Genomic DNA, 27,432 nt, shown 5'->3' with positions numbered 1-27,432 from the left:
TCGGGCTCCCTGGAACGGCGCAAATTCTCCAGCCGAGAATGAGCTAGCAGCGGCGTGACTCCATTCGCGACCGCGTCACCCGTCACGGACGCGCGCAGCGTCGTAGTGCAGAAGACAGCCTTCCCCCCCCCCCCCCGGAAACCCGGTGCCAAGGTTCCAGGAGGGGGACATCAAGGCATCTTGGACGCAGAGGAGAGAGGCCCTGTACCCTGGACACGGCCGCAGGGTCACATCATGCCTCAGGCGGCGCCTGTGGAGGGAGGTGGCAGAGGCCGTCAGTGCCGTGGCCGTAACAGCCAGGACAGGCATCCAGTGTCACAAGAAGGTCAGTGACCTTGTCAGGGCAGCCAGGGTGAGTACCCCCCCCCCCCCCCCCCCCGATGGGCGGCACAGCCCTAGGTGCAACTGACATGGCAGCATGGCACCCATGCCGGCTGCATTGGCAGGATGGGTTGTGAACCTCTGCCAACATACACACAACCGCTGGTCCGCATGTATATGTCTGCCTAACACTGTTGCCCTTTATCCCTGCCACCTTCCCGACGACTATACTAAACTGATGGAACAGGTTAGTGACCGCTGTGAAGTTTGTAGGATGTACAGAAGGACACCAGCACGACCGATAGCAACCCTACCTTTGGCCAGGGATTTTAACAACATTGTGGCCATGGACCTTAAGATCTAGGATAAAGTAAATAATATATCTATTTTGCATTTTGTAGATTTAGCAACCAGATTTAGTCAATCAGCGATTGTACGAAGTAAAGAAAAGAGAGTAATTCTGGATCAAATCGTGGAAAAATGGATAGGGACAGAAAGGGTCCACTGGCAAAATTCCTTACGGACAATGGGGGAGAATTTGCTAATAATGAGTTCGGGGATATGTGTGAAAACATGAATATCAGAATACGGCTGCAGAAAGCCCATTTAGTAATGGTGTCTGTGAAAGAAATCATGCTGTCATCGATGACATGCTTCGGAAAATTTTGGCAGATCGACCAAATTGCAGGCTAAATTCAGCTTTAGCATGGGCAGTACATGCAAAGAATTAATTGCAGATGGTTGGAGGCTACAGTCCTTATCAATAAGTGTTTGGTAGAAATCCTAAAATTCCGTCCATTTTGGATGACCAGCCTCCAGCTTGGGAGGGGACTATGATTAGTTCTGGTTTTCCTGAACATTTAAATGCATTACATCGCAGTAGAAAAGCTTTTTTGGAAGCAGAAGTCTCTGAAAGAATTCGCAAAGCTTTAAGACATAACGTACGGCCATCAGATGCCGTTTTTCAGCAAGGAGGCATGGTATACTATAAGAGAGACAATTCTAATGAATGGAAAGGCCCAGGGAAGATCATAGGCATAGATGGCAAAACAATTATTTTGCAACATGGTAATCAAACTGTTAGGGTACATTCATCAAGGATACTGGGTACAGATTACAAATTTTCAAATTTAGACAGAGCAGACAGACATGACGAGGAACCAGAGTCATCTGATACGCATGTGTTACAGAACTATGAGGACCAATTAACTGATCTAGACAGGGTTTCTGTGGAGGAACACAACACTTCTGATGAATTAGAACAGGCCATTTTTCCGAAAGGGCAACTGCCAAAGGTTGGTACAAAATTGACATACTTGCCTGAAGGGTCTAGTCAATGGAAGGATGCAACTGTTATTAGTAGAGCAGGGAAGGCCACTGGAAAGTATAGAAATTAGTTGAATGTACAGCATTCAGGGGCAGGAGTCCAGACAATGGATTGGGAAAACGAAGTTCAAAAATGGAGGGCACAGAAACGCTGTGCCAGTTCAGATAGTACATCGGATAGTGAACAGGTCCGCAGGAAAAGGTCGAACTATTGAAAGGTCATCCCACAGGAGCAGAGAAAGATCAAGCAGTAGCAGTACAGAATGAGATACCAGGCGGGAGAGGGGATGTAGTTTATCAAGATCTCGGAACATGAGTAAGACTACGATACTAATAGGAGTAGAAGCCCACATGCACGTGAGATTTTGGTGGCTTCAAATAAATTAGATGAAAAAGTTATCAAAGAAGCTAAACAGCAAGAATTGCATAGTTGGAGTGAATTTGGGGTATACACAGAAGTACCGGATAGGGGACAAAGAGCTCTATCCCACAGATGGATTTGCACGGAAAAGGTCCTTCCGGATGGAACTTATAAGGCAAAGGCCAGGCTCGTGGCAAGGGGATTTGAAGAAAACTTAGAAGATCAGGATTTAAGGGTAGATTCACCTACAGCAGGAAAGGTTATTTTAAAGATCTTCTTGGCTCTATTAGCCACAAAGGCATGGGAATGTAAATCTATAGATATAAAAGCTGCCTTTTTGCAGGGACATCAGCTCCAGAGAGACATTTTTCTCCGTCCTCCTAAAGAAGCAGCTAACACAGAAGGTGTACTCTGGAAGTTGAACAAATGTGTATATGGATTAAATGATGCATGTAGAGTCTGGTATTTTTTGGTAAAGTCAGTTTTGTTAAAGTTAGGCTGTTGCCAGTTGAAAGCAGATCCTGCAATGTTTTACTGGCACTATAAAGGAAATCGTTCTGGCATTTTTATGATGCATGTCGATGATTTTTTGTGGGGTGGGACTAGTGATTTTGAAGCTATTGTAATCTCTGGTTTGAGGAAAGAATTCATGGGTTGGAAGTCAGGCTTCCGGTGCATTTAAATATATTGGACTGGAAATTGGACAGACTAAGTTAGGGGCAACTTTACGTCAGCAATCTTATTTGGAAAGCATCACCCCAATAGCAATTAGTAGTGGTCGAGTTTCACAAAAAGACGCAATGGTTTCAAAGATAGAAAAAGAGCAACTGCAAAGTTTAATTGGGCAACTGAACTGGTTAGGTAGACAGACTAGACCGGACGTGAGTTTTGATGTCTTAGAGTTGAGTACAAAAATGAATGATCCCAAAGTGGAAGATATAATAAGAGCAAATAAAGCGTTGGCCAAACTAAAAATGCAGGAGTGTGTTTTGAAGTTCCCGGTTTTAGGTGACTGTAGGCACTTGAAACTCATAGTTTATAGTGATGCGTCCTACACAAATTTATGTGATGGGGTTTCAAGCGCAGGAGGTTTTATAATTTTCCTTTTGGGGAACAATGGTAAATATTGCCCGCTTGTGTGGGAAACAAAGAAAATAAGGAGAGTGGTAAAAAGCACTTTGGCTGCTGAGACGTTAAGCCTTGTAGAGGCAGTGGATATGGACTTTTATATAAGTATGATATTGACAGAAATTTTGGGATTAGGGGATTTGGGTAATATACCTATTGACTGTCACATTGACAATAAATCTCTGGGAAAATGTGCACTCTACAAAAAGTGTCAATGAAAAGAGGTTACGGATAAACATCGTAAGTTTGAAGCAGATGTTGGACAGAGGGGAAATGACAAAAATTAAATGGGTCGACGGGAGCTATCAACTGTCAGACTGTTTTACGAAAAGTGGGGCGAGTTCACAGAAACTTTTGGATATTAATGAAGGGTGCTTGTTTCTGTGACTTTTTTTTTTCTTTCTCGTCCAAACAAAACAAAAAGGGGGGGAAATCATGTGTGTGTTTTTGAGTTTCTTGAAATTTTGTTTTCACCTAATTATTTTTTTTCTCCAAGTAAGGGAAGACTGTTAAGTAATGGGTTAAGAGACATTGCAATTAGTTGTCTCATTTATGTTAAGTATCCATTAATTGACACACATGTAAAGGGGCTTCAGGTGGCCTCTGTCAGGTGATGTATAGTGAGAGTTTTGTGCAAAGGCTGTTGGAAGGAAATAAATGTGTGTTTGTGAAAAAGGAACAGAACTTTAGATTCTTCATATCACAGCAACTTAAACGTCTACGTTTAAACCTCTCGCAGGCAGCCATGAGCCAGAGCCAGCAGCAGATCGCAGAGGCGCTCAACGCCGTGGCCCAGTCTCAGCATGCCATGGCTGAGGGCATCAGCGCCATTGCCCAGGTGCTGTCCGGTGTCGCCCAGACACAGACAGGGATGGCCAACGCCTTGAGCTCCATGGCTACAAACTTGCAGACCCTTGTTGATACCAGGGCGGGCCTCCAGGATTGGCAGGGTCAGGTGTCGGGGGGGATGTTGGATGGTCGGTCCGTTTGCATCCCCGAACCATGTAGAGGCCAGGGGCCCATCGGGCACCCCGAGGGAGGCGGAGGTGCTGGGGCCTGTTCCGAATCCCCCGTAGGGGAGGTGCCGGAACACCGCGACACCTCGGACCCCCCCCCCACCCCCTTCCGTCCCAGGTGCATCTGGTGGGCAACGGACAGGCTGGCAGCTCGCCATCCCAGTCGCCCGAGCCGCAGCTTGGCCCATATAGGCCGGGCCGCCCCAGGAAACGGCCCCCAAAAGGGTCCCTAGTCACAGGGCAGGAATCACAGGGGTCCACCTCCAGTTCTGCTGTACCGTCTGGGGAACCACCTCGACATAGTCATAGGGCCCATAAAGCCAGAAAATTAGACACTAAGTAAGTTGGCACAGGTGCAGGTCACAGATTAGTTCTAGGGGCTAGGGCACGTGCATGAACTGTTTGTTATTAAAATCACTTTCACAGCGACAGAAGCTGCCTTTGTGCTCTGTCCGATGCGTGCGGGGGTGTGGTGTGAGGTGAGTGCCAGTGTGTGTGTGAGGGGTGATAGGACGTCGGCTTTAGGCGAGTGTGCCCCCCCCCACCTCCCCCCGGTCCGTCCTCGCCATCCCCCCGGGCAGACGACTGGACCGTGCGCTGCAGTGTCACAGCCGCATGCAGGGACAATCTGGGTGGTACTGTGGCCATGGGTCAGACATTGTCCAATGATGTAGAGCCCAGAACTCATCGCAGAGCGGGTTGTCATCATCCTCCGTGGCCTGCAATAGACACTCTTCCACCGGCGACCGTGTGAGCCCGGCCCGTTGTGCCGCAGGTGGATGTGCAATGGAGGGGTGGTGTGCATGCGGGTGGGGTGTGGGTGGTAGGCTGGTGCCGTAGTGTGCAGTCTGTGCCCATCTGTGATTCCGATGCCCCCGCCCCCCCTAGTCCGTAAACCGGGCGGCTATCAGCCTGCCCCATGACCGCTGGCCTAGCCGGTAACGGTGGGCAGCCTCCCGTCATGTCCAGCCTGTCTGTCCTGACCATTGCCTCCATCCTCCTCATCTGGGGAGGTCTGCGCCTCGTCTTGCTGCTTCTCCCCCTCCAGCCCCTCTCCCCTCTGCTGGGTTATGTTGTGCAGGACGCAGCAGACCCCAACGATGTGGCCGACTCTATCTGACGGGTACTGGAGGGTCCTCCAGAGCGGTCCAGGCACCGGAAGCGCATCTTCAGCAGCCCAAAACACCTCTCTGTCACACCCCTGGTCGCTGCATGGGCATCATTGTAGCAGTTCTCCGCGTCAGTCTGTGGCGTCCGTATAGGCGTCATCAGCCACGACCGCAATGGGTAATCCCTGTCGCCCAGCCCCTCAGCCGTGGGGGGAGGGAGAGGGGGGGGGGCGTCCCTCGAACATGGTGGGGATGAAAGATTGCACCAATACGAATGAACACTGCCAGGGTACCGGGTGCAGATGTGCAGGATCCTCATGCGGTGGTCACAGACCACCTGGATGTTCATGGAATAGGCCCCCTTCCTATTCGTGAACATGGCCCTGTTATCCGCAGGTGGCCGCACGGCGACGTGCATCCCATCGATCGTCCCCTGGACCATGGGCATCCTGGCCACGGCAGCGAATCCCGCTGCCCAGGCATCCTGGTGGGCGCGGTCCACAGGGAACTGAATATAGCGGTCTGCAATGGCATACAGGGAGTCTGTCACTGCACGGATGCACCGGTGCACCGATATCTGCGAGATGCCGGACAGGTCCCCACTCGGCGACTGGAATGACCCCGTGGCATAAAAGTTCAGGGTCACCATAACCTTGACGACCACTGGGAGAGGGTGTCCTCCCCCAGTGCCACACGGTGCCATGAGATGGCAGATATGGACGACGGTCTCCCGGCTCATCCTGAGTCTCTTCCTGCATGCCTGGTCCGTGAGGTCCTGGTACAACGAGCGGGGCCAGTACACACGGGGCCTCATCGAGCGTCTCCGCTGCCATGGCACCACCACCTCCTCATCCTGTCGAGCGGGCGGCCCTCCAGCCTGGGCGGCTGCCACCTGCCTCTCTGCGGCAGCCTCCACCGCCTCCCTGGCACGCTCCTGCTCCAGCTCCCCCAGGGCAACATGTAGAAGTGCGGCTCCCGCCACGGCAGCCAACATCGCTGGGTGATCGCCAAACATAACAGCCTGCAGGGGGTTGGGGGATAGACGACATATCATAATTTCCCATACCCCCCCCCCCCCCCCCCCCCCCCCCACAGCCAGGTGCCATGGGCTGCATGGTCGTGACTGTTGCCAGCTGGTACCTGATCAGGCGAACATCCCCCTCCTACCTGGCACACACCCTCGCCCTCCACGGCCCCCCCCCCACCAACTGTGGCCGTGCCGTCACTTCTCCGGAGTGCTGGTTGACTCTGTTAAATAGGCGGTTTGATTCACGCCAACGGGGCTTTGGCCAATCCGGCCCGGAGCATTCGGGCGACCCCGGGTCCTATTGCGTCGCGCCGGTCCTCGCCATTCTGCGAGGTGGACGGCGCGATTCACGTCGACGGGACTTTTGGGGTGCCAGAGAATATCGCGGGTGGCGTCGGCATGGCGTGGCAGGATTTACCCTGCCTCCCACGATTCTCTGATCCGGGGGGGGGAGAATCCCGCTCCAGATTCTTGACAGATAGATGCTGAGAGGAAATTTGCGAGTCAATCCTAGAACTAGGCGGCACAGTTTACAGATACAACATTTTTTAGATGGAGATGAGTTTTTTCTCTGATGGTCATTGGTCTTTGGAATGCTAAGGAGTGGAGGCTGGGCCATTGAACATATTGAAGGCTGAGTTGGACAGACTTTGATCCACAAGGGAGTCGAAGGTTACAGGAGACGGTCAAGAAAGTGGAGTTAAAGTCACAATGAAATAGGCACCGATCGTGTTGAATGGTGGAGCAGGCTCAACGGGCCAGATCGTCTACTCCTGCTCCTCTTTCCTCTGTTCAGTTTTTATCAGGTCTGGTACTACTGCACAATACTACTTTTAGTAATTTCAAGAGATTAAGATTAAACCAAACAATGATTTCTTCTTTTTCCCCTTTCTCTCTTCCTAACCATCTTCCACAGACAAATGCAATTTCTTTCTGGTGCCTGATCTTGGAGATAATAACCAGAATATTGAGCAATAAAATAAAGCAATTTGGATTTTGGACATTCGTGTGGTACATGGGAATCATAAATGCTGCGAGGGTGTCAACAATGATATCAAATTAAACCCTTGCAGTTTATTTGTTAGTCACTTATGGACTTTAACGTTCAAATCACACTGTGTGGCATTGTTACTCTCCACCTATGAAACCTCCTCCAACCCTTCTACATGATCTATGCCCTCATCCAACCCTGTCCTCTTGTGCATCCCTAATTTGTGTGTTATTGTGTCTAGCAGCTGTTTGTGACACAAGCACTGGAATTCCGCCCCTATAGATCCACCCACTCGCTCGCATGCATGCACTTGTGCACTCATTCCCACCCTGTTGATTGCCAGTTTTGATTGAATACATCAATAACTGGTGTGCTGTGACATGTTGAAACATGAGCCCAGATCTTCCATTCTCCAGAGTCCGTGTCTATATGCGCGATCTTCCTGGAGATCCTCTCCACTTTGAGCCGGCAGTTTGCGGTGTCGATGGTAGCCATGATGTGGAGATGCCGACGTTGGACTGGGGTGAGTATTTGACTTTGGAGGTACCCTAGAAGATGTATTGGCAGGATCCCCACCCCCCATCCTGAACGTCCCCACATAAGGATTACGTGGGAATTGCCCAGGATGTTTCAGCTTGCATTGGTCAACCCTCCAAAACTCTGATTAACCGGAGACTTTGAATGGCCCTGGCTCTCTTAGAAGAATGGTTTCCAGGAAAGGTCAGGAACAAAATTCTTGGATAATTACTGACTATCACTCCTAGTGCTATAAGGGGGAGGGGGGAACGACACATGGCTTCACTTCCCCAACGCAACTACACTGCCTCAGCGGACGTGGGTCAGAAGTCCAGGTGAGAAATATGTAGCTCCAGTCCAAGGTAAGTAATAATGAGCAGTGTGGCAATCCAGCGGTAAACGGCAGATTTGGCCCGCTCAGATAAATGCAACTTGTTGTATAATGCACCTCAAATTTATTTTGCATTAATATATCGACTGTTTCGCTTTGAGAGGGAAATGGGTGGGGGAGAAAATTCCTGACTAATTTATACTGACTTTGAATTGCAGTTCCTCCATCAAAACCAATTTGTACAATTGAAGGAAAAGCTGAATTGGGACAAGATGTTAAACTGACCTGTCACTCCGAGGAAGGATCTCCAAAACCAACCTATACATGGGAGAGTTTCAATATTCAGAATCAGATCAGACAAATGCCAGTGAAGTCTTCTGTGGGTTAGTAGCACTTGCTGTAACTTATGTCTGAACTTCACTATCTTACTGCTATTCCAAAATTGCTTCTCCTGTTAACTAGGTGTTAACTCACAATCTTATCCTATAAGAGCAAGGAGGTTATGTTGGAGCTGTACAAAACCTTGGTTAGGCCACAGCTGGAGTACTGTGTTCAGTTCTGGTCACCGCACTGTAGGAAGGAGATGATTGCACTACAGGGAGTACAGAGGAGATTCACCAGGATGTTCCCTGGTATGGAGCATCTGAGTTATAAGGAGAGACTGGGTAGGCTTGGATTGTTTTCTTCAGAACAGAGAAGACTGAGGGGGGTTATTAACGGGTTTGGACAGGGTACAGAAGAAGCAGCTGTACCCCTTGGTTGAGGGGGTCAATCAGAAGGGGCCATAGTTTTAGGGTGAGGGGGAGAAAAATAAATTCGCTCAGAGGGTGGTGTCTGGGAAGATGGTGGAGGCTGGAACCTGACAACCGTTAAAGCACTTGGATGAGCACTTGAAGCATCATCACATTCATGGAGGCTGGAGAGGAAATTGCTGAGGCCTTGACAGAAATCTTTGGATTCTCACTGTCTTCAGGTGATGGCCCGGAGGACTGGAGAATAGCCAATGTTGTTCCTTGGTTTAAGAAGGGTAGCAAGGATAATCCAGGGAACTACAGGTCGGTGAGCCTTGCGTTAGTGGTAGGGAAATTACCGGAGAGAATTCTTTGAGACAGGATCTACTCCCATTTGGAAGCAAGTGGACGTATTAGCGAGAGGCAGCACGGTTTTGTGAAGGGGAGGTCGTGTCTCACTAACTTGATAGAGTTTTTCGAAGATGTCACAAAGATGATTGATGCAGGTAGGGCAGTGGATGTTGTCTATATGGCCTTCAGTAAGGCCTTTGACAAGGTCCCTCATGGCAGACTGGTACAAAAGGTGAAGTCACACGGGATCAGAGGTGAGCTGGCAAGATGGATACAGAACTGGCTAGGTCATAGAAGGCAGAGAGTAGCAATGGAAGGGTGCTTTTCTGATTTGCGGGCTGTGACTAGTGATGTTCCGCAGTGATCAGTGTTGGGACCTTTGCTGTTCATAGTATATATAAATGATTTGGAGGAAAATGTAACTGGTCTCATCAGCGAGTTTGCGGACGACCAAAGGTTGGTGGAACTGCGGATAGCGATGAGGTGTCAGAGAATACAGCAGGATTTAGATTGTTTGGCGACTTGGGCGGAGAGATGGAATTTAATCCGGACAAATGTGAGGTAATGCATTTTGGAAGGTCTAATGCAGGTAGGGAATATACAGTGAATGGTAAAACGCTTGAGTATTGACAGTCAGAGAGATCTTGGTGTACAGGTCCATAGGTCACTGAAAGGGGCAACACAGGTGGAGAAGGTAGTCAAGAAGGCATACGGCATGCTTGCCTTCATTGGCCGGGGCATTGAGTATAAAAATTGGCAAGTCATGTTGAAGATGTATAGAACCTTAGTTAGGCCACACTTGGAGTATAGTGTTCAATTCTGGTCACCAGACTACCAGAAGGATGTGGAGGCTTTAGAGAGGTGCAGAAGAGATTTACCAGAATGTTGCCTGGTATGGAGGGCATTAGCTATGAGGAGCGATTGAATAAACTCGGTTTGTTCTCACTGGAACGACGGAGGTTGAGGGGCGACCTGATAGAGGTCTACAAAATTATGAGGGGCATAGACAGAGTGGATAGTCCGAGACCTTTTCCCAGGGTAGAGGGGTCAATTACTAGGGGGCATAGGTTTAAGGTGCGAGGGGAAAGGTTTAGAGTAGATGTACGAGGCAAGTTTTTACACAGAGGGTAGTGGGTGCCTGGAACACGCTGTCGGAGGAGGTGGTGGAAGGGACGATAGTGACGTTTAAGGGGCATCTTGACAAATACATGAATAGGATGGGAATAGAGGGATACGGACCCCGGAAGTGTAGAAGATTTTAGTTTAGACGGGCCGCATGGTCGGCGCAGGCTTCGAGGGTCGAAGGGCCTGTTCCTGTGCTGTACTTTTCTTTCTTCTTTGTTCGTTGATATGGGACAAGTGCTGGTAAATGCGATTGGCGCAAGATTCGGAGTAGTTATTGTTGGTGCAGACTTGATGGGCCGAAGGACCTTTTCTGCGTTGTAGGACTCTGACTCTAATTCAATGCCAGTGTTTTCGAGTTATTTTAGCCAGTTAAAATCTGTCTATTGTTATAAATTAGATCTATTTTGTGGCCACTCATCTGTGCAATGAATATTATCATCATTGGCATTTTAAAAACTAACTTCTGGTTCTTTGTCAAAATTGTTTTTTATACTGCTAGCTATCACACATTTATGTGTTGTCTTTATATCTACAGGTCGATTTTATGTTAAAACGTGATGGGCAATTTCCACATTGGGTGTAATGGGTGGCCTAGGTGCCATAATTGTGCTCAAATCATTTGCATATTTCCAACTTGTAAAATCTTTCATGAACCAGCACAATTGAGCAGTGTTTTAGGATGGAATGTTTTTAAAAGTTTAAAATTCTGCATGTATTTTAGTGTGGTAACTCGGTGCTGTTTGATTAAAAACACTTTTTTGTTGTTGTGGTAAACCCATTTAAAGCTGTTTTAATCAGTGGCCGGTCCACCACCTGAGAGTAAGCTCATTTTAACTGAGCTGACATTTTATAAAATCCAGATGGAACAATTTGCTATTTATTCTGGTGCACAGTGGTCTGTATCTTAGTATGTCTCCCTTTTAAATTTGGTTGATTGTAATCTTTCTATTTATCCATGAATCTCCATACTTTGGAATATATTTATTTTGTGCACTCCCCAGGCACAAGTCAGTGGGCAAGTCTGATTTGGGCGAATTTAGCAAGCAGGATGCTTCTGGGCGGCTACAGCACCAAGGAACACCCCGCTATTCAATGGCATTTTGCCTTTCTTTTGACCTCGGGGAATTTCTCCCCGTCATGGCAGTATCGGAGATTTTCTGCTGACGAGCTGATCTCGCCAGCAAGAACAGCTGATCCAAGATTGGGGTGCCACTGTGATCAGTAGCCCTGATCTTTGCCCCCCCCCCCCCCCCCAAATCTTGTGGGAACCCCCCCTGCAATTGGCAAAGCCTGACATCCGAGCACCTTGGCACTGCCAGGCTAGCAGTGCCAAGGTTCACAGGTGCCATGGTGTGTGCCAGGATACCACCCTGCCCAGCCCCGACCACCTATGGGTCTCCAATACCCTGCGAGACCCCTCCGAGGTGCCGTCATGTCTTGTCCACATTTGTGTGGACTAGTACTAAACAGCCATTAGACTAATTTTAAATATGCAGATCCGGATCTCGCCCAGCGAGGGCGATATCCAGGTTGCACAAGGCAGAGCGAGTCGAGTGACTCGCAATAGGCCCGGCATAGCCTAGCAACAAATTGATCCAGGAAGTGCTCTGAATACATTCTAAGATGTATTATTAATTTTGGCCATGTGAATTTACTTAATTCTGTCTGATATGGTTGAAATCACCCTGTATTGCTACTGCCTCTGGATCTCTACTTTTAGCTCAATTCCCACTATTTACATAGATCTAGAACATACAGTGCAGAAGGAGGACATTCGGCCCATCGAGTCTGCATCGACCCACTTAAGCCCTCACTTCCACCCTATCCCCCTAACCCAACAACCGCTCCTAACATTTTGGGCACGGGTAATTTAGCATGGCCAATCCACCTAACCTGCACGTCTTTGGACTGTGGGAGGAAACCGGAGCACCCGCAGGAAACCCACGCAGACACCTGGATTGGTGAATTTTATCTGTACTCCACTACCTCTGTAATGGCCAGCCACTCTTTCTAGCTCCCATATTCCGAACTGCCTCTTGGGTGACCCCAGAGAAAAAAACCTCTTTCTCAATTGCACCACAAAACTGAATTCCCTCTCGAGTATCAAACAACATGCTCCTGTGGCTTCTCAATCCAGACTTCTCCGACATTAAGAATTTAAAGGCCGAGCCATCTTCCTGGTCATCAATATGAAGTTTATCAAGAGATCAGCCATGATCTGATTGAATAGCGGAGCAGGCTCGAAGGGCTGAATTGCCTAATTGCTATGTTCCTATCAATCAATTGCCAACTTCTACATTTTCTAACATTTCTCTTCCTTGCGTGAGACTGTTACCTTGGGCACGATTCATCCTGGCGCGGATCTGGGCGCAATGGGTGAATCGCACATGAGCCCCTAATTGGGCTCCTGGCTGTGCCGATCGTGAGTCACCCGATCTGGCGCGAGTCACCCGACCTGGTGCGATCTGGATCTTGCCCTTGCTGGACGAGATCCAGATCTGAATATTTATATGAGCCTAATGGCTCATTTAAATATCCAGAAGCCGGATTTACCCAGCACCTGGTACCACCAACCGTGCCTGGGAGACCTCGCCACGGTGCCGTTTAGTACTGGTTTCCACAAATGCGGTGGGGGGGGGGTGCGGTGCGGTTCTTCTAGGCTATTGGAGGACCCCCCCCCCCCCCCGGGGTGGTTGGGGTCAAGGCAGCCTGGCACCCTGACACAGCTGCCAGAGGTCAGACCGGAGGCGGCCTTGCCAAGCCGGAGGCTGAGGTGATGGATGGGAAGGATCCCGGGGGCCTCCCCAATGTTAAGGGGGAACTTGGGGCTAACGGACAAAATGGTGCCCTGATCTAGGAAGCACGCCAGTAGAAAATCCCTCAGTGGGGAGAAACTCCCCGAGGGCAAAAATAAATGGCAAAGTGTCATTGGATAGCAGGATGTTTGCCTCCGAGAAACAACCCGCTAAATGTGCTGTAACTTTAGTCTGCTGAATTGTGCAACTTGGAAACAAATCGTGTTTCGTTCGTTCGTCTATCTGAGTATTGTCAAAGCTCATCAAGCATAACAAATTTATTTGGTGGGGGTCACCAAATACTCTAATACTTTTGGTACCTTTTTTATTTAAGTTCAGTGGGAACACAACTGAAGCTTCCATAACATAGATTACATTTTTTCCCCCCCTCAGAACCAGATGGGTTATCACTAAAAAATCTTACAGCTGCTACATCTGGCTACTTCTTATGCACAGCTCGTAATAAAATCCAATCAGCCGTCTGTAACATAACCTTAGCAGTAACGTATCGTAAGTACCATGGCTAAGATAAGCCAATATAATTTTGTTTAATTTTGATTGTATTGCAATTGCCAGAAGTTTTTGTCATGTAAAATGAAGTGTGGCGTTCCTCTTTTCATTTCAGATTTCATTTCCTGTACCTAATAAAATTATTGGGCTAGACAATTACTGTGACCTACAAAAGCAATAAGCCATAGTAGAATAGAGTTCCCATTGCACTGCTCACTGTTAACTCAGAGCATGAACAGGAAAGTGGAGGGTCTATGTGGGAAATGCTGTCCATGGCAATGGAGTTGAGAAGTTGAGCATTGATGAGAGTTGGAATGTGATCAACATCCACTTGCTTCAATATTCCTGCATTCCACTATTGATCACTAATACTGAGGGAAGCACGATTCGGCAAGAGTTCACATGTACACTCTATTTACTTTTGCAATGAGGAAAGGGTAGGCTTTGACAGAAATTCCACATCACCAATTAATGTTCCCAAATTGCTGCAGTTTTGAAAATGCAATGCTGAGGAAGGCAACCAGTTAACAAATAATACCATAAAATGTAAGTTTGGACAGCACTCGAACAGGTGAAAGAATGATACGACAAGATTTCAGGTTTTACTGTACCAAAAGACGAAAGGCACTATTGACTGAACACTACTTTGTAGGGAACTTGTAGTTTAAAATACAAAGAGGAACATTCCCTTTCTGCACTTGTCACACACTCACTCCCCATTCAATTAATCATGACAGCAAACAGTCCACAGTTTTGGTGAGTTCCTGAATCCCTATTTCGCCGAGCAGTAACTTTAGTGACCATTTCTAGGCACTTCCTTCCATTGTGTGAGAGCTTTCTAAATCCCCTACCAGTAATATAGATTGATTCACCTTCATCCTGTTGACCAAGGGCAGAATCATTAGATGGCAGTAAGGTATGTCTCTTCAACTAGAGACCGTCCCTCTCACATCCAACTGTGGAAGTCCACAAAGCCAAAATAGCCACTTTCCTGTGACCTACTGCTGTCTGATATTCATTGCTTTATTGGGAAACCTGGGGCGAGATTCTCCGACCTCCCGCCGGGTCGGAGAATCGTCGGGGACTGGCGTGAATCCCGCCCCCGCCGGTTGCCGAATTCTCCACCACGGATATTCGGCGGGGGCGGGAATCGCGCCGCGCCGGTTGGCGGGCCCCCACCCCCGCGATTCTCCGGCCCGGATGGGCCGAAGTCCCGCCACTAAAATGCCTGTCCCGCCGGCGTAGATTAAACCACCTACCTTACCGGCGGGACAAGGCGGCGCGGGCGGGCTCCAGGGTCCTGGGGAGGGGGGGGCGATCTGGCCCCGGGGGGTGCCCCCACGGTGGCCTGGCCCGCGATCGGGGCCCACCGATCCGCGGGCGGGCCTGTGCCGTGGGGGCACTCTTTCCCTTCCGCCTTCGCCACGGTCTCCACCATGGCGGAGGCGGAAGAGACTCCCTCCACTGCGTATGCGCGGGAATGCCATCAGCTGACGCTCCCGCGCATGCGCCGCCCGGGGATGTCATTTCCGCGCCAGCTGGCGGGGCACCAAAGGTCTTTTCCGCCAGCTGGCGGGGCGGAAATTCGTCCGCCGCTGGCCTAGCCCCTTAAGGTTGGGGCTCGGTCCCCAAAGATGTGGAGCATTCCGCACCTTTGGGCGGCGCGATGCCCGACTGATTTGCACCATTTTGGGCGCCAGTCGGCGGACATCGCGCCGATACCGGAGAATTTTGCCCCTGATCTTTATAATGGCTTCCTCTACATCTTTCCCCATGGCAAGATGAATCACATGAGCATTGTATGTAGAAATAATTGCTATTAGCTACCCTTGAGATTAATCTTGAGACTAAAAGTGGCCAGTTTAAAGGACAACTGTTTACAGCCTGACATTGTCAACACCTTTCTGGGAATTTGGGAGACTGAGTCTACCCATTGTGAATTCCAAGACTGCTGCTATTGTCTCCAACCGTGAATACCTTCCACCATCACCCCAGTAACACGATTTGGACCACCCTTGGGCCCAGCCTGTTGTTGAGCAGGCTACAGAATGGGTCACATGACAGCCTCTGTTTTTGTCTTCAATTAAATACACAGTTCCAAAACATTGTAACAAGAAGGGATCTTTGCATATACACTTGTGTTAAAAAAAAATGTATGAAATCTTTAAAGTAAAATTATAATCTGTGTGCCAATCTTTTTCTTTTATTTTAGCCTCCATGGACATTGGCTTTTATGGTGGAATTATTGGGGGTATAATAGCTGCCTTAATAATTCTTGGCATCATTGTTTACTGTTGCTGTTGCCGTAATGGAAAGGAACCTGAAGATTACGAAATGGAGTAAGTAGAAATTACAATAGGTAACGGTAACACTCCTTGTTCTCAAAAGGAAGTGACATGGAATCTCGAACATTGGCCTGGATAGCCAATTAGAACCTCAGTTTAACATTTCAATTAGAGGAATGGGGGGGGGGGGAACCAAATTGTTGGACATCTGCTTGAATATACTTTTTAAGCCTTCGAGAAATGGCAACAGCATTTCAGAAATAAACTGACTGAAGTTGAATGCTGCCAATCTGAGGGACTACGTGGCTGAGTTGTTCCTGATGGACTTCCATATAGTTAAGTTGTTCCAAAGTCATGTCTGTTAGATTTGTTTTCAGGTCCTCATATAATCTTAAACTTCACAAATTTGTATTGGAGTCTCGGGCAAGGTTAGAAGCGTTGATAGCCATGTACACCTTATCACTCTCTCCCTGTCCCCAATCAAAAGCAAAATACTGTGCACACAGGAAATCTCAAGACAAAAAGGCCATCAATTGAAATATTCGCTGGTTCTCGCTAGGTGACAGTCATGCCTGATGCTCTGGTTCAAATTTGCTAGTTATATGGCCTCCTGCATGTTTTCCAGAATTTTCTGTTTTTATCCCTGTCCTCATTGTTGTTAGCAGTGTGGCTCTAAAATGAAATACTAGATACAAACCAAAGGAACATGAAATAGAAATGTCTAATCATCTATCAGACCTACCAATATCCTTACTTAAGAGGGACATGTCCAGTTACCATCCCTCCAGGATAGTTCTGGAATCTCGGGAGCAGCCAATGAGTACATTTTTAAAATTAATTTACAGGATGTGGGCATCATTGACTAAACCAGCATTTGATGGCCAACCCTAACTGCCCTTGAGAAGGTGATGATGAACTGCCTTCTTGAACTGGTGCAGTCCATGTGTTGTAGATACACACACACACACACACACACACACACACACACTGCTTGTAAGGAGTGAGTTCCAAGATTCTATCCCAGTGATACTGAAGGAAAGGAAATCAAGTTTCAAGTCAAGATAGTGGGTGATTTGGAGAAGTTTGTGGTGCTGGTGCTCCCAGGCATCAGTGCTTGTCCTTCTAGCTGGTAGTGGTCGTGGGCTTGGAAGGTGCTATCTAAGGATCCTTGGTGAGTTTTTTCAGTGCATCCTGTAGATGGTATAAACTGTTGGCCACTGTGCATTGGTGGTCGAGGGAGTGGATGTTTGTGGACGCGGTGCCTTTCAAGCAGGCTGCTTTTATCTTGTACGGTGTCAAGCTTCTTGAGTGTTGTTGGTGTTTCACTCATCCAGGCAAGTGCAGAGCATTCCTTCTCACTTCTAACTTGTGCCTTGTGAATGGTGGACATGCTTTGGAGAGTCAGGAAGCGTTCCTCGCTGCAGAATTCCTCATCTCTGACTTGCTCTTGTAGCCACAGTATTCATATGCTGATTCAATGCAGTTTCTGATCAATGGAAATCTCCCCAGCCTGTCATTGTGGGGTTTAGTGATTGTGGCCATTGAGTGCCAATGGGTGATGGTTAGATCCTCACTTATTGGAAATGGTCATTACCTGGCTTTTGTGTAGTGCAAATGTTATTTGTCACTTGTCATCCTAAGCCTGGATATTGTCCAGGTCATGCTGCAGTTGGACCTTTTATTTGAGAAAAATTTTAATTCAAATTTTCAACATCTAAACAACTCACAACCCTGCTCCCCTTACCCCTTAACAGCAACCAGGTCACCACAATGTAAAACAACATGCCCCCTATCTCTGGTGGAACCCCTCATCCACCCCTTTCAGAGCAACTTTCACTTTCTCCAACTACAGGAACTCAATTAGATCTCCCAGCCGCACCTGCAAGCAATCAACGAGGTGAAGGCTAAAACCTGTGCCCCCGCTCCCGTCTGCAGCTCCGGCAGGTCTGACACCCTGAATAAGGCCTCTAGGGACCTGTCTCCAATTCCACATGCAGAACCTAGGGCATTGTGTTGAACAACGACCCCCAATATTTCTCCAACTTCAGGCAGGACCAGAACAAATAGACATGCTTGGCTGGGGCCCTCCTCTTTCCCCCCACCCACCCCCAAACAGCCAGCTCATCCTTTCCTTCATTAAGTACACCCGATACGGGACTTAATTGAATCAACCCTAGCCTCGCACGAGATCGAGGCATTGACCCTTCACGGCACTTTGCACCATAATCCTTCATCCAGCCCCATTCCCAACTTTTCCTCCCACTTGGTCTTAATCCCTTCCATGGACTCCTTATCCTCCTCCATAATCCTGCTGTAGATCGCTGAGACGATTCCACTCTCCAGCACCCCTCACCGACAGCACTTCCTCCAACAACGAGGAGGACGGTGCCACCGGAAAGCTCTGGAAAACCTTCCTTGCAAAATTCTGCACCTGCATATACCTGAAGCCCCTCTCGCACTGCAGCTCATACTTCACACCCAGCTCCTCCAAATCTCCCCTCCAGAAACAAATCCTTCAGATCTTTTACCCCATTCACCTCTTCGGCAGCACGGTAGCACAGTGGTTAGCACTGCTGCCTCACCGCTCCAGGGTCCTAGGTTTGATACCCGGCTTGAGTCACTGTCTGTGTAGAGTTTGCACTTCCTCCCTATATCTACGTGATTTCCTCCGGGTGCTCCAGTTTCCTCCCACAATCCAAAGATGTGCAAGTTAGATGGATTGGACATGCTAAATTGCCCTTATCCGAAAGTGCTTAGTTCACAGTGGTGGGGGTGGTGGTGGTGAAGGAAGGGTTGGCTGGGGGGTGGAATTGAAGGGAGGGTTGGGGCCACATGGAGGTTGGGGCGGGATGCTCGCATGAGTGTGGAAATGTTTGGGGGATGGCGCAGTGAGGAGGGGGGTGGTTGGTGGCAACTCGCCCGTGCTACCCGGTGTAGGTCATTGACCTCTTGCAGCACTGGAGGCTAGTCCTCCTGGTCACGCGTCCTGAGCTGATGGCCACTGCCACATTGTCCCAGGCAGTACATTCTGGGACCCTCGGGAGAACAGGACATCTAGGAGCCTCCCTAGGTCCGTCTCCAAATCGTGGGCCCGGTCGTCTTGTTGGCATGGCTGCGAGCGGAGTGGGGTTGGCTTTGCAAATGCTGCACGACCTTGTTAGCGAGGGGCTGGTGAGCGAGGTCCCGCCGAATCAGTTGGCGAGCTTTCACTTGCGGCGTGAAGCCCTTGGGGCCTTGTTAAGTGGACCAATTAACGTTGAATCGCGTTGTGCCCCCTCCCAGCCGAAGGGACCAGCAAGCGCACAAACCCAGCGTCATCCCGTATAGGCTAAACAACACCACTAGCCTCCCTTCCAACACACCCGTCACTATCACTTACCTACCTCCTGGAACTTCACCCATTTACTCACCAGTATCGCCACCTCATGGACCTTACTGTCAAACTCCAATGCCCCCCGCACCAACCCCTTCCATATTCTGCGTCCTAACAAAACCCCCCCAAAACTCTACAACCATAAAACCCAAACCACCCCGACCCAAAACCCTATTGCACCAAAAACGTTAACCATATCACCCATACAAGGGACAACAAGGAAAAACTCAGTCAAAAACCAGAGTGCAAATTTAGTCCAGTCCCAGGCCTTCTGCCTTCATAAATGTCTCCGCCGAAGTCTCAAAATAATAGTCCCTGCCATTGTGCGTGACCCGCAGCTTCGCTGGGTAGACCACGCCAAACCACACGTTACCTTTGTACAACACCGCCTTGGCTCGACCGAAGGCTGCCCACCTCCTTGCCAGCTCCGGCGTCATGTCCTGGTATATGTGTATACTGTTGCCGTCCACTCCACCTCTCGCTTCTGCTTCACCCACCTCAGCACTTTCTCCTTCACTTGAAAATTGTGAAAACAGACAATCACCACCCTTGTGGTTCATTTGTTCTCAGTTTTGGCCGGAGAGACCAGTGGGCCCTGTCCAATTCATACTAGGAAGCCCCCCCCACCCCCCTCCCCACCCCTGCCCCCATCAACTTCGCTAGCATACCAGCAAAGTATTCTGTAGGTCTCCAGCCCTTCTTCCCCACAGCTACAAGACTCCTAAACTACTCCCCCTCGGTCTGATCTGTTCCCTGTAAGAACACTATTCACAAACACTATGCTGCTCTTGCTCATGTGTTTGCTTTGTTTGGCCCTTGTTCCGCACTGTAACTAATCACTGTCGATGTACCATTTGTCAATGTTCTCTGTTGATTATTCTTTTGTCTACTATGTAGTACTGTGTATGTTCCCTCGGCCGCTGAAAGATACTTTTCACTGTACTTCGGTACATGTGACAATAAATCAAATCAATCCTCAGATTATGTCTTCGCAACCTGTTCTCCAGGTCTTCTACCTTGGCTCTCAGCCCTCTATTAATCTCTGCCACCCTCCGCAGCTCCTCATCCATCGTGGTGAACTGGTCACTGTGCTGCGACAATGCCTCCTCCACCCCTTTCATTTTCTCCTCTTGCTCCTGCACCGCCGTCTAAGTTCTCATCAACCCCTCTCTCATTGGGTAAGGGGCTAACCCATCCATGTCTTAAGGGAGGCCATCTCCATTTGATGCCTTTCAAAATGCTTGAAAAACAACCGCTCGAATTCTCCTGCCATCACTTCAGCCATCTTTTCCACCCTGATGGGTGCAGCATCACCTGACGCGCTCTCTCCGGCCAACCTTCCTCCTACTGCTCCCCTCACCATGCTCAGCGGCGGACCATCGCTCGCTACCTTTTTCCCCCAGAGATTTCTTTCCGGTTTTTGACATTCTATAATGTCACAGCTTCCCACAGCTTCTCTCAAACAAATTTTCCCCAAAACTTGGCGAGAAGGGCTTAAAAAAGATTGCTATGTCAGGAGCCACCAAACAAGCAACCTTCACCTACATGCCGCAACCGGAGGTCCGCTGCATTTGGACATTGATTGCTTGAATATCTTGAGGAGCCGTGAATGGAGCTGAACACTGTCCAATCATCTGTAAACCACTGACCTTATGATGGAAGGATGATCATTAATGAAACGATGGCCTAGACTAATGATCAAGAGTAGACTGATGGGATAGTAATTGGCCAGGTTGGATTTGTCCTGTTTCTTGTGTACAGGGCGTACCTGGACAATATTCCACATTGCTCGGTAGATACCAGTGTTGTAACTGTACTGGAACAGCTCATCTAGATGCAGCAGGTTCTGGAGCACTAATATTCAGTACTATTTCCAGAATATTGATAGGACCCATAGCCCTTGCAACATCCAGTGCCTTCAGCCATTTCCTGATATCGTGCGGAATGAATCAAATTGACTGATGTTCAGGCATCACAGCTGCTGGACCATCATAAGGCTTTTTTTTTTAAATGTGTTTTCTTTGAACAATTTAATTTATTCCTATTTTTTAAATGTTTGACCAATTGGAACAGATGGAGGTAAGAATACATTTTGCCTGCCTCACGGCACCGAGGACCCGGGTTTGATCCCGACCCCGGGTCACAGTCCGTGTGCAGTTTGCACATTCTCCCCACGTTTGTGTGGGTCTCACTTCCACAACCCAAAGATGTGCAGGGTAGGTGGATGGGCCACGCTAAATTGCCCCTTAATTGGAAAAAAATAATTGGGTCCTCTAAATTTATTTTTTAAAAGAGAAAATATTTTGCCAGAGTTGGCCACCCAGGGACATAAATAGCTGAAATCCTTCAAGGGCTCAACTATTGTAAAATGGTTTTCAAACTGTTGAGTTAGATATCCCTTGCTGTCTGAGTGAATAGCACTAAAATATTCTGTCTCCAACTAAAGGTTGGGGGCTAAGGTATCCATTGTGGAGTGGAGCTCATCCCTATCAGTCGGCTCTTGTACCAGGAACTGGGGTTAGTTGTGAGGGGACTGGCAGCTGTTTTAGCCGTAATATTGGTCGAGTAATAGTCTGCTGTCAGCATAGGCACTAATTTTGTTATGGCCTAAGGAACTGAAACTGCAGGTAGAGTTTCTAAGAGTGTTGGCTATTCCTTGTTTGCTTCTTTATGTGAGTGACAGCTCTTATTTAAGTGCTGAAAGAAGTGCCTTTTGTTTCTCGGTGGGGGAGTGGGTGCGTCATGGCTCCTTTTTGTTTTCCTCTGCTTAGGCTGTTTTTAAAAAGAAATGTAAATTGAGCTTGACTTTGCTATAGCTTTCTGTACTACTGTGGCTTCTTCCACTGCCTCAGTTCAAATATTTTTTTTAATGTTTTTGTTTCTTGTTTTCACTTCTTCTTGGCAGTAGCGAAGTGCGGTAAATTGGAGATAGAAGCTTCAGAGTTTTATTTTAAATACTGGAAGGTTCCTGGGACCCTGAGTAGTTGGGAGATTGTTGAAGTAAAGGCTAGCCCCCCCTGTCTAGCAATTTGCACAAGACTCAGCAGGTTGGGAAAGCATTGTGCTTGTCTTGGGGAAATGACACCAATAGCCACTGATCCATTGGAAAGATAAAAAGGAATTGTAAATTCCCCTAAAAGTGGCACCATCACCTGAAGTCCCAAGCTGCTACGTTGCAACTCGGAAGATGCCAAAACAAAAAGGAGATGGGGCGTAGTGGTAATGTCACTGGGTTTGTATTCAAGAGGCCCAAGCTAATGCTCTGGGAACATGGGTGCAAATCCCACCAGGACAGTGGGTTGATTAATGAAATCTGGAATTAAAAAGCTATCGTCTGCAATGGGGACTGTGAAACTATTGGTTCTGGTTCACAAATGTGTCAAATCTGAAAGTCTGGCTTGCATGTGACTCCACACCCACAACAATGTAGCTGACACTTAGCTGCCTAGCATGCCACTTTGTTCAAGGGCAATTAGGGATGGACAACAAATGGGGACGTTGCCAGTGACGCCCATATCCCTATGAAAGAATAAAAAGAATGCAAACCAGGAACATGAAAAGTTTTTTTGTTTACCATTGTTTTTTCCTGATAACGTTCCTTATGTGGCGTTTTATAGTGATCCACGCGACAGGGAGGAATACGAGGAGGAGAACAGGGAGGAATACGAGGAGAACAATGAAGAGAAAATTCCTGGGCGAGATTCTGCAAATCGTGAATACCATGGAGCCTATGATGATGCTCTTTCTGGGAATAGTGACAAGAACTCTCCCCGTTCTGCTGTAAGAATGCCATTGGTACCTCCCAATAAACCTCCATACGCACCAGAAAATCATGATGTGTAAAAAGAGCCACTTTCTAAAAGTAGCTTTAGTCCAATGGGTGAAGTAATTTGGGTCTTAAAATTGCAAAATTAAGTAGGGAGCTATTGGGATGGTTTCAAGAGTATATATAAGTAGATAAAAGATTAATTTTCTTAAATGTACCTTTCCTAGGCTTTGTTACAGGTTTCCGAGTATCTCTTTGAATTTCCGTTCCCTTTTGAAAGTGGAAGTTCTCTATAATTTTTACTATTTCAACCTTAGTACTTGTTACTTTTTGTTTTGGCCTTTTTATTTTCAGGAAAGTTGTTTGTTTAAAATTAAATGAAATGTGGCAAATTGAATAGTTCCAGTCAAATAACTTAGAATATCTCGTAAGAAAGAATGGCTAAATCGAAAATAGTCAGTACCCTTGAGAATCCATACAGTGTTAATGAATTAGAACATAGCTATGTTTTTAATAGTGAGTTGATTACTTTGGTTATAATTAAAATGCATCTGCTCTTTTTAAAATACGAGGTGGGGAACTTGCAAGGCTTATCAGAGAAACACTTTAGAGTTTAAATTGTTAAATTAGATCAGAGAAGTTGAGGGGTGTTTAAAATCATGATGGATTTAGATAACGCTGCTGCTTCTCAGTGCCAGGGACCCGGGTTCAATTCTGGCTTTGGGTGACTGTGTGGGAGTTTGCACGTTCTTCCCGGGTCTGCGTGAGTTTCCTCTGGGTGCTCTGGTTTCCACCCACAGTCCAAAAGATGTGCAGGTTAGGTGTATTGGCCATGCTAAATTGCTCCAAGTGTGTCGGCTAGGTTAAAGGGACAGAGCAGGGGAGTGGACCTGAGTAGAGACCCTCTTTCGGAGGGTTGGTGCAGATTCGATGGGACTAATGGTCTCCTCCTGCACAGGAAAGATTTATGAAGGGCAGCACGGTGGCACACTGCTGTCTCACAGCACCGAGGTCCCAGGTTCGATCCAGGAAATGTCATTTGCTGTTTTTTCTATCATGGTTGCTACATTGAGGGGCCTTCTTGACAATGAGACATTGTGCATTTATTGTGGCCTTTAAGTGTTCTGCCATTCTTAAACATCTTGTTATAAATAACTATTTGTACAACTACCTTTTTACCATTTGCCAATTGTAAAAATGCCATTCTAACTGACTTCACAGCCAGTTTGTGATCTAGTTTTTAAAAGTGTCTATGAAATTACAGTAGCAATGTTGAAAATTGCTTTCTTTTTATCGATAGCTACAGAAAATTTGAAGTTCACTTTTTATATTTGGCTTCTGAATAGTATTCAAAAGATGTCATCTTAATCATTAAATAAGAAAATTAGTTCAGCGATTTGAGACTTGTTAATGTTATCTAAAGTTTGAGCTAAATGTGGGAAATGCCATTTTTAACAGCAAAATTTGCACCTGGAACCATTTGAGGAAATGAAAATGAAATGAAAATCACTTATTGTCACAAGTAGGCTTCAAATGAAGTTACTGTGAAAAGCCCCTAGTCGCCACATTCCGGCGCCTGTTCGAGGAGGCTGGTACGGGAATTGAACCGTGCTGCTGGCCTGCCTTGGTCTGCTTTCAAAGCCAGCGATTTAGCCCTGTGCTAAACCAGCCTCCGGATACAGCAATAATTCAGTTAACATCGAACCTTAAACTTTTACAAAATTCGGTGCTGTACACTCCAGCAGAAGAAATCCAGGTGTGAAATCACTCCGCAACATCAATACTGAATCTGGAAATTTGTTTTCCAAGCACAGCAATTCACAAAATTGTGCCAAGTTCAAAAGTAATTTCATATTTTCAATGTTCCGCAGTTTCACAAAATATTATGCATTTATAGTGATACATGACCTGACTTCTTGCCTTCATTTTATTGAATGCAATGTATAAAGATCTTTTAATAAATTTATGCCTGCACTTGTCATTTTTAAGGCATTAGGCATCAGAATTTGATGAAGTCTGAAGACGTCTGCATTTTCAGGAGAGGCGGAGATGTAGTGGTATTGTCACTGGACTAGTAATCCACAGACTCAGGGGAGCAAGGTTCAAATCCCACCTTGGCAGATAGTAAAATTTGAACTCAATAAAAATCTGGAATTAAAAGTCTAATGATGACCATGAAACCATGTCAATTGTCATAAAAACCCATCTACGTCACTAATGTCCTTTTAGGGAAGGAAATCTGTCGTCCTTACCTGGTCTGGCCTACATGTGATTCTAGATCCACAGCAATATGGTTGACTTTTAAATGCCCTCGAGGATGGGCAAAATAAATGCTGGCCCAACCGGTGACACCGCATGACCGCATGAGAAAATAAATTCTGCCATCAAGACCAGTTGGTGTCAGCTGTCTGCTGCCTATTCCAAATCAAGCTGAAGTTTCATTCATTCATGCCTCTGAAATTCTATTGGTTTAGATATTGTTGCAATTGTGCCCATCGTAGGCAGGTGGAAAATATTCCCTGAAACTTTTGTAAACTGCAGGTGGTGGAGACAGCTTCCTCTGTGTTACTTGGTATTCTCCGAAGAGCCCAATAAGGCACTCGTCACTTTATCCCTAAAACCACAGCAGCTCAATCCTCCTTCCTCTTGACCCTAGCATCCATGAGGTAGAGGCAAGCCTTTAAATTAGATATACAAAGCTACACTGTATACTTCATAATCCTACAATTTATAGCAAAAAAGGTTTGTAGCTGTTCTCGCAATAAATGAATTGGCTTAAAACTGGTTGCAATACCCTGTTGTGGGCTTGAGTGCACTAGCTGCAGCTGGCACTGATTTGCAGAAGATTAACTGACCCCAGAAAACCCAAAGCCTCTGTCTCTATACAAACAGGGGTTTATTTTTGATTTAATAAAACCTAAAAGATACGAGTACAAGGCTGAACCTGACCTGAGGGCTGATACTGTTAGACTAATTTTTAGACAGCGGCATCTGAAATATTTAATTAAATTGGTCGGGCAACCACATGAGTTGCTGTATTATAACAAGAACAATAAAAAGCCACAATTACTTTAGAACAGCAAATCCTCTCATTGTGTGCAAAACCCTAATGATGTAGCTGTGATTTCTTTCGAGAATTAGGAGGGTGACTTGAGTCAAGTTGTGTTTTTACAAGATGGTATTCTGGACTTTTTAAATTCCATGATTCAATTCTGATCCGTTGCTTTGCCATGAATAAATCAACAGCCTCAATTGACAGCTGTAGCTTTACATAGAAAAACAATTTAAGCTTACCTTTTTGGTTATACATATATGGGGCTGGACTCTCCACTGTCGGGATGCTCCGTTTTGCTGGCAGCCCGGGGGGTTCCTGGCGGCGTGGGGCTTCCCCATAATGGGAAACCCCATTGATCAGCCGGAAAAACGGAGCATCCCGCTGGCGGGTTGAACCAGAAATCTGGCAGAGCGGGATGGAGAACCCAGCCCTATATAGGCCGGTGTCAACGGGCCTCCAGGCCCAGGCATTCACCCCTTCTTCGGGGGCTAGCACAGTGCGGGAGTGCTGTGCACTCGAAGGCCGGCGCGGGTCCGCACAGGTTGCTGTCTCCACGCCGGCCACCGGGCAATATGGCGGGGCCCGGCACAGAGGTACAAAGGCCCCCCCCCCCGGAATTAGCCCGCCCGCCGATCAGTAGCCCCCATCGCGGGCCTGGCCACCATGGAGGCCTTTCGCGGAGTCGGATCTCCACCCCCCCCACACACACCAGGACGACCCCAGCAACCAGAACTCTGAGGTCCCGCCGGGTAGGATTATACGTAGCCCATGCCGGGGGCTCAGCGGGCATCGGCCCGTCGAGTGCGGAGAATCGCCAAAATGGCCCCCGACCAGCGCGGCGCCGAACGCATGGGCGCGATACTCCAACCCCTCGTGGGATTGGAGAATCCCGGCCACAGTGTTTGAAATCATTCATCGTATTATTGCCAAAGCAAGCATTTAATGCCCATCCTTAATTGAGCTGCCTTCTTGACCACCTACAGTCCATGCTGTGTAGATACAGATGCAGTACTGTTAGGAAAAGAGTTCCTGGATTCTGACTCAGAGCAGGAGCAATAATATATTTCCACATCCATCTGCAAGTTGCAGAGAGATTGCAGGTGGTGGTGTTTTCATGTGCCTGCTCCCCTTCTAGGTGGTGAAGGTCATAGGTTTAGGATATGTTGTCATGTACTGGTTGTGGTGGAAATGGCTGTTAAATGAATAGGGTACTAATCAAGTGGACTTGTTCACTTTAGATGGTCTCGAGCTTCTGGTGTTGTTGGAATAGCGATCATTAAAGCAAGTGGCGTGTACTCCACCTGAGCCTCATATG

General features: G+C 47.5%; 1 protein-coding gene across 1 annotated transcript in view; it reads left to right on the top strand.

Annotated features, from left to right (window-relative positions):
* Positions 1 to 25,024, top strand: part of LOC140427867 (cell surface A33 antigen-like) — a 52,366-nt gene extending 27,342 nt beyond the window's left edge. Inside the window, exons 4-7 of the mRNA XM_072513673.1 lie at positions 8,345 to 8,509; positions 13,522 to 13,638; positions 15,851 to 15,977; positions 22,914 to 25,024. Of these exons, the coding sequence (XP_072369774.1) occupies positions 8,345 to 8,509; positions 13,522 to 13,638; positions 15,851 to 15,977; positions 22,914 to 23,139 (635 nt within the window). The 3' untranslated portion in view covers positions 23,140 to 25,024. The remainder of the gene's footprint in view (positions 1 to 8,344; positions 8,510 to 13,521; positions 13,639 to 15,850; positions 15,978 to 22,913) is intronic.
* Positions 25,025 to 27,432: the final 2,408 nt, after the last annotated feature.

This window comes from Scyliorhinus torazame, chromosome 8, assembly GCF_047496885.1.
Source record: "Scyliorhinus torazame isolate Kashiwa2021f chromosome 8, sScyTor2.1, whole genome shotgun sequence".
Classification (NCBI taxonomy): domain Eukaryota; kingdom Metazoa; phylum Chordata; class Chondrichthyes; order Carcharhiniformes; family Scyliorhinidae; genus Scyliorhinus; species Scyliorhinus torazame.
Note: the sequence above shows the minus strand (reverse complement) of the source record. Positions and strands in the feature narration are given on the sequence as shown.